Source organism: Agrilus planipennis, unplaced genomic scaffold (assembly GCF_000699045.2).
Source record: "Agrilus planipennis isolate EAB-ADULT unplaced genomic scaffold, Apla_2.0 scaffold45, whole genome shotgun sequence".
NCBI classification, from domain to species: domain Eukaryota; kingdom Metazoa; phylum Arthropoda; class Insecta; order Coleoptera; family Buprestidae; genus Agrilus; species Agrilus planipennis.
Window position 1 is genome coordinate 1,263,576 of NW_020438890.1, and position 7,989 is coordinate 1,271,564.

Here is a 7,989-nt window from a genome sequence, read left to right on the forward strand (position 1 = left end):
GTCGGAGCTGCCTGCGACGCGCTGATGAGATCCAAAAAGATCGAAATCGCGATCCGCGTCTGGCAGTTTCGACAGAATACAGACCACTTTAAATTATTTTACTTCTGTCTTATTCACACCTGGTGTGTATTCCTTCTATTCGCGCAGGTTTCCTCAAGGTCACATCTCTAACCGTTTGAAATGGCCTGTAGGTACTTCTTTTATGAACTTGAGGCGCAGTTGGGACGTGGTGTATGTACACTTACACATTTTCATTTAAAAAGGAAAAGTCAAATGCACCTGTACAGTTTTTGGCCTGAATAAAAATAGAACAGGACAATAGCATAGGATTTACGAGTGACTCTTCTTCTGCATACACGCCGGTTTTCTACTGAATACACTTGACCCGAGATTATTCAGAAAAATAATATTTGTGTGAGTAAAAAACATGCAAAAGGCGGAGTGTAGCAAAATCGGTTTAGAAAAGATTCGGGTTTTACAGCATATGTTATTTTTACGTGTCTGAAATTTCTTCTAGGTATTTTTCAATTCCAGAGAAGTCTGCTTTTGAGTGAAAAATAGTACAATGTAGAAGGTGTCAGAATGTTCAATGTTTCTTATCCAGAATTTTATTTAAAATAGCACTTATTACTATTTCTGCATATATGCAATAGGGAAGAGTAATATTCATAAAATGCAGATAGATGCACAAATGGCGGAGGCGAATACTTTATTGTGTGAAAACGATTAGGATAAGAGGAAAAGATTATTTGATGCAATGGTTAGAAGTACAGTTTTATATGTGGTAAAAATTTGAGGGAGAAAAGAGCAGAAACAAAGTGAGAACTTACATAAAAAATGCATAGTGGGTATTAAATTTGAATAGATATAAATCGGATTGTGTGATTAGGAGTGAGTTTAAACGTGGAATGATGATGGAAGAAGTAAGGAAAGGAGTATTTAAATATGAGACGAAATTGGAAAAGTTAATGGAGGGAATTATAAGAAGCGATGTGTGGAGGAGAATATTAAAAATTGGTATAAAAAATAGACACGACAAGCAAAGAGGGGGAGCTTTAAGGGAACAGAAGCAAATAATTTAATGGACGAGGATGGATATATGTGCAGAAACAATGGCAAAAATAAGGGTTGGAGTGTGATGTTGAAAAATTGATACAAGTCGATAAATGTGGAATGCATGAAATGTCTGTTATGAGAGCATTGGCCGAACGACAGTGAGCTAGAGTAGTATATGCAATGGAAGAAAAGTTGGGACGTAACAGCAAAGTTTTAGGGTAGAAAACAAAATTAGAGTGTGTAAGTATTGAATGCATGTGCCAAGAAGATGGCATGGAAGTAAGGATTTGGATAAATGCAAAAAAATAATAAACGGATGTGGAAAGGTAGATTTTGAAAATTAGAAAGGAATGAAATAAGTAAGAGGAGGCGGAGTAGATTTGACTAAATTTATTTAGGAGGAAAAAAAAAATAAAAGTTAATACTGGATAAAAGAGAAAGATGGAAGTAGAATTTGTGAAAGGAAGAATGAAACTGAGACGATCTATTAAGAATGGATAAATGAAGATGGATGGCAGATGATAGTACCAATGGGATAATGAAGTTGAGGAAAATCTTAAAAAAAAGATGAGGTTTTATATTAGGGTGATATAAAGGAACCTATATGGTGCTTTTATTTAAAAATATAGTGAGAAGTACTTATCGTCTACATGTGATGTAAATAGTGTAGTGTAATTAATTGCTTTTTCTGTATATGTACGAGGGTGGATTGATAAGTTTCCGGCCTGACCAAGAAAAACAAGGTTTTTAAAAATTTTTTTTTTTTATTTCTCAACATAATCTCCTCCAAGGCTGATACATTTCTCATAGCGGTGTTCCAGTCTATTAATGCCATCTCTATAGACTGATTCGTCAAGCTCCTCAAAATAACCATTTACAGCTTCGATTACTTCTTCATTGTCCGCAAATCTCTTACCGCCAAGCCATTTTTTGAGATTAGGGAACAGAAAATAGTCACTCGGGGCTAGGTCTGGAGAGTAAGGAGGGTGCGGCATCAATTCAAACTTTAGATCGTTGATTTTAGCCGTCGCAACGATTGACGTGTGCGCTGGTGCGTTATCGTGATGAAACAAGATTTTTTTCTTCGCCAGATGAGGTCGTTTAATTTTCACCTCGTGGCTCAAACGTTGCAATAAGTCTGCGTAGTATTGACCAGTGATAGTATTACCCTTTGCAAGGTAATCAATGTATATAATACCTCTTGCATCCCAAAAAACAGTAGCCATAACCTTGTTCGCCGAAAAAATTGTTTTTGCCTTCTTTGGAGTTGGTTCCCCTGGTCCAATCCACTGTTTAGACTGTTCTTTGGTTTCAGGAGTGTAGTGGTGGACCCACGTTTCGTCAACGGTTACGAATCGACGCAAAAATTCGCTTGGATTACGCTTATACAATGACAAATTTGCGGTAGAAATGTTTTTTCGAATCAATTTTTGGTCGACTGTTAGCAAACGCGGCACCCATCTTGCACAGAGCTTTTCCATATGCAAATGTTGGTGCAAAATATGTTGCACACGTTCATATGACATCTTACAGGTCTCAGCTATCTCACGCACTTTCAATCTGCGGTCTCCCAGCACTATTTGATGAATTTTTTCGATCATATCTGGAGTTGTGACCTCAACGGGGCGTCCTGAGCGAGGCCCATCAGAGGTGCTCACACGACCCTTTTTAAACTCGGAAACCCACTGCTTAACGGTTGAATATGACGGGGAGGATGTCCCCAGTGTTGAGTCCATCTCTTTTTTAATTTCCTTCGGCGTTAACCCCTTCAAATAAAAGTATTTGATGACAGCACGATTTTCCTGCTTTTCCATTTTTACGAAAACCACAGAGGCGTCTTGTTCAGCGTGCTGTCAAACCTACACTAGCAAGGAGATCGGGCTGAAACTATAGCTACAAGCTATCCAAGGATGGTACTATAGAATGTCACCTCAAGGTAGGCCTAGTGGCGTCATCTCTTGGTTAGGCCGGAAACTTATCAATCCACCCTCGTATATATATGGGAAGGTGAGAATCAGATAAGGGTGAAATAAGCTCAAAAAGAAGTTACTCAGTTTGTTAGTTTACAGCATGTTGTATTCATTATTTTAGTTAAGCTTAGCTTTAGTTTAGTTTATTTGTTTCTGTAATATATATGTATTTTATTTTATTTATTCAGCATGTATACATATAACCTAGAATTCAAATAAAGCTATTAACTAACCTATTTCTACATTTCACAGTACTAAGAACTAGGTAGTACCTATGATATTCTTGAAAAACGGTTAATTTTACATTAAACTGAACATTCAGAAGTAATTTGGTCATTTCATCTATCTATTTCTTTAAATAATATTTCACAAAGAACCAACTCTACAATCTTTAAGTATGAAAACTTACTTAGTAAAAAGTATTTAATATTATTTAAATATAGTTTAATCAAACAAGTATACGGAAATTTAGTTTTTCCAATTTTAAAAACATTTCTCAAGTGGAATTTTTTGCAGAGATACTAATTGTTACCGAAGTAATATTCGCTACACTTTACAATGCTAGAAGAACTTAAAATTTAATAAAAATACTATGTTCCATTGTATTCACAAGTAGAATGTCGCTTTGCACCCTAAGCACATGTAACCTTTTCGACACTCAACAGAATATTAAACTTTCATATCAATGTACTTGTAGCAGCTCTCTAGTGGAAGCAAGTGAGCTATTGTAACTTTTTGAATTTTTAAACCAAAGAAACCAAGAGCACTTTCTTCTTTCCTTTTTTTATTTTAAAAAATTAACTAAAACGTCCGCTTCCTTACACCAAACTAAAAATAATAGTTTTTGAATTTGAACTTGAAATACATGAAATAGAACGATCAAATGGAAACTTCAAGGCTGCCATCATCATTATGATCATCGTTATCATATCATCGTTGGTCTGATTGGGCACGCACGCTTTCCTATTTTGAGTCAATCATCGCATTTCTCTGCCCCTCTAAACTTTTTGCTTCCAATATGTCTCTAACTAGTCCATCATACCTGAAAAGGTGTCCTACCAACCTATCTCGCCTATTTCTTATTGACTTCCATAGAGTTCTCTGTTCTCATACTCCTTCTAATACCTCCCCATTTCTAACCTTTTCTGCCCACGTTTCATATCCAAACGTAGATTTTTAACAATCCTTTTCAAAAAATACAAACCACTTCGAATTATTTTATTCGATTATGGTAACGTGAGGTTAGCTACGTCGGGATTCATTTCAGCAAGTAGATATCCATATATTTAAGTGGACCTTGTTGAAGCATACGTAATCCTAAAATGTAGCATCGGACTACAGATGGCGTTTACCGCGCCATTTGTAGTATTTTCTAAAACGCGCTGTTAAGACAGCAGGTAAAAGTTTGTCTGTGTTATGTCGGAGGTCGGACCTGTCTGCGACACGCTGATGAGATCCAAAAAGATCGAAATCGCGATCCGCGTCTGGCAGTTAAGACAGAATACAGACCACTTCGAATTATTTATTAATCGATCGCGACCTTAGTTGTGCTATTCTTTTATATCTCTAGTGCTTTTCCATCCTGAGTTATCCGACGCCATAATATCGAAAACCAACGACTTCATCTAGTTTCGTAAATATTACCTCTAAACTGCCAACTGTTAGAAAATTAGACACGTCTTTTTGAATGTGATAAGTAAAGAGTCCAAGAAAAACTTGTGTTTTAACTATGTGAGTACTAATTCAAATGATTTTTATCGAAATCTATGCTCATTACTCGATTTAATAGAATCTATGTCAAAAGTGCTCAGTATCGGAAAAAAGTATCGAGGAGGTACAATCGCATTTATATGATTTAATTGTTATGTGAATTAAGAGTAGTGGGAATGCTGTGAAAAAAGAATAAGCAGTTGCTGCTATTCTAATTCCATTTCGATAAACACAACCTGATGTTCTGTATCGGAGCAATGTGTTTGCACAGCAATTACTGTAACAGTGTGTTACTAGGCTTATGATTCTGGATTAATGTGTTCAACTCGTAGCTCTATCCCTTCGAGTACCCTACACATCGCTTATGATTCTCATGTTGTTTCCGTAAAATCTCAAGGGTAATTATATTAAACCAATGAGCCAATTTTGTTTCGTCTGATGACGTTTCTAATAAGGGAGTCTGGTTATATTAATGAATGATTCAAATAATTGACGCCAGTATAATTTCCACATGACTACGTTCCACCCTATTCAAACATGTAGTAGGTACATATTTAACTCAAAGCAAAGGATTAGTTTGGTAGTTTAAATAAATAAGTCCGTTGAAATAGACGATTCAGTCGTGAAGTTAAATGTCTGAGAACAATGACGAACATTATGAAATGCTTTAATCAATACAATCGCAATATTTGCTCTGTATGGTAGAACTCCCTTTTTAAATTTTACACACTTCATCTATATCATCATCATCATAAGGTCGTCAGTCCTAAGACCGGTTGGACATGCACCTCCACTGTTTCCTATCCTGCGCTAATCTTCGCATTTCCCTAAAGATAGAACAATCTATATCCTTAACTATTTGCGAACAGTAATCTAATCTAGGTCTGCCTGTATCCCTCCTAACTCCCGCTTCTGTCTTTGATATGCCTCTGATCAGACCTTCATGCCTTAGAAGGTGCCCTACCAACCTACCTCGCCTATTTCTTATTGACTTCCATAGAGTCCTCTGTTCTCTTACTCTTTCTAATACCTTTTCATTTCTAACCTTCTCTATCCACGGTTTCCTCATCATTCGTGTGTAACATCACATTTCGAACGCTTTTAATCTTTTCTTTTCCGCCGCTCCTACTATCCATGTTTCGCTCCCGTTCACAGCGCCGTGCTCCAAACATACACCTTTAACAACCTTTTTCGAATTTCTAAATTATCTATAGCGAAATAAGTAAACCACAAGCAATAAAATTGTTGTTTAAATTTTTAAAGGTATCGAGAATCGAGTTAAGCAATTATAAGTTCTATTGGTAGATAAAAAAAACAATTAAAGAAACTCCCCTAATATTAAATGTGCGAAAAGATGAGAACCGACACTAGACAAAGACCATGGGAAAATATTTATTAAGCAAAAAGCAAGATTTATTACCAATAACTGTGGTCTTGCTTTTCTTTTTGCCGAGTTCAAAAATAATTCTTGCGTCGATTTCTTCTTGGAAATAATTACAATAACATAGGATGGAATGGAACATTAATTGATCATTTGACTAATTCTCATATGGAGTTCATCAATAACGATACCATTGGCTATCTACTTATAACCGCAGACTGATCGAATTGCTATTGGATGCGTCTATAAAATTTCTTGAGATCAGCAAGACAAAGATTAATTACATACCATTTTCGCGCTGACGTGATCGATTTTATTGTATAATAGTAAATATACGAACACATAGAAAATCGATACTGTTCTACGAATAAAATGTTTTCCAAAATGCTTCAACAACAGTCATCAGAATATTTAGTAATTCCAATCATGCATTCTAACACCTTTGAAATATCTGCTTTAATTAATAGACCAAAATTGTATTCACAATGCATTTGTATTATTAATGAAGTAAAAATAATAAAACAATTTTATGAATAAATTCTAACGCTAATATTTAAGGGTTGCGTGTAATAAATACCAAACTGTAAATTTAGTACCTACTGTTTCTAGATATACCTATGGATAAGTAGGTCATGCAAAATCAACAGGGTCGTTTTATGGATAGCGTCGTTTTCGGTATCAACATTAAAAGTACATACTAGTTGATATTTGTAGAAAAATAATACGCAGAAAGGACATACTGAAGGAAACTATAAATTTTGCATAAAATTTGGTTTATCCACGCATAAGATTGTCGATCAATAAATTCCCTCACCGCAACTGCACCAAAAGTACTTGATGTGAATACGAATTAAACGAGACAATTGAGTATTTCTGAAGATTCACTTAAATTCTCCGTTTCACACATCTTAAATAATTTAGGAAAACATCCAGATAAATACGGAAAATGTAACTTAGTGCTGTAAGGGTGTACATGGAAGAACATGTCATTAAACTAGGTCAACTCAAAGAGAATTACGAGGAGAGTTGATAGGATCGAAAGATTATGTATAGTACTTCTTTTAGGGCACGCATTAGATATATCAATTTACTGTATTTATCGATAATTTTGGATTAAGTGAATAAGAAGATAGAATGGTTCCGATGTTCCACTGGGCAAGAAATATTACCTCGTGGCACTTCTGGATCGGTGGTGGTGGCCGACTCCAGCAGCCAGCGGTCGTCCTCTCTCTTCCAGCATCGGACTCCCGAGATCTTCGTCTCCAGGCCGATAATACGGCACCGCGGACGGTGCCGCAGGATGGTAGGAGCCGTAGTGCTCCGTGGGGGAGTTATTTCCTGAGCGAGTTTGTCGCAGCGGCTTTCGCCCTCCTAGGGGACTTGCGCCCCCGCCGCCTCCTCCGTAGCCGCTGCGGCTGGGGGACCGATCCACGGTCGGGAGCCTCACGCCCCGACCTGGGGAACGGGCACCCCCCACGTACGGGTCACGGGACATTTCATGTCATGCCTACACGCTACGACTCTCGTCCACCGACGCGCGCGATTCACTACGTATGTCCTACACGACGGCGACTACGACGACGACGACGGATCGCAGTCGGCCACACTACCTCCACTCTAGCTTGTCTCGTACCGTACTCCTCCGTGGTGGATCAGAGGGTTCCCGTTGCCTCTGATCAATGAACGGACTATCGGATACGCGCGCGCACCACACTACTACACAAGCATGCAACTCCTACGCCGCCCCCTCGATCTCTTCTAGGTTGTAACAATTGTTTTTTGTCCAACATGGTAATTTCAGCGTACTCAATTTCGTCCGTAGCCTCTTACTAATTATAAAAAAGGATCATTGATCGGATTTATCAAAGACGA

At 37.4% G+C, this 7,989-nt stretch overlaps 1 protein-coding gene across 2 annotated transcripts in view; it reads right to left on the reverse strand.

The window, feature by feature from the left end:
* Window positions 1-7,769, reverse strand: part of LOC112906841 (ELKS/Rab6-interacting/CAST family member 1-like) — a 125,091-nt gene extending 117,322 nt beyond the window's left edge. For both annotated transcript variants that reach the window (XM_025981856.1, XM_025981857.1), the window contains exon 1: window positions 7,287-7,769. In XM_025981856.1, coding sequence (XP_025837641.1) covers window positions 7,287-7,612 — 326 coding nt within the window. In that variant the 5' untranslated portion in view covers window positions 7,613-7,769. The remainder of the gene's footprint in view (window positions 1-7,286) is intronic.
* Window positions 7,770-7,989: the final 220 nt, after the last annotated feature.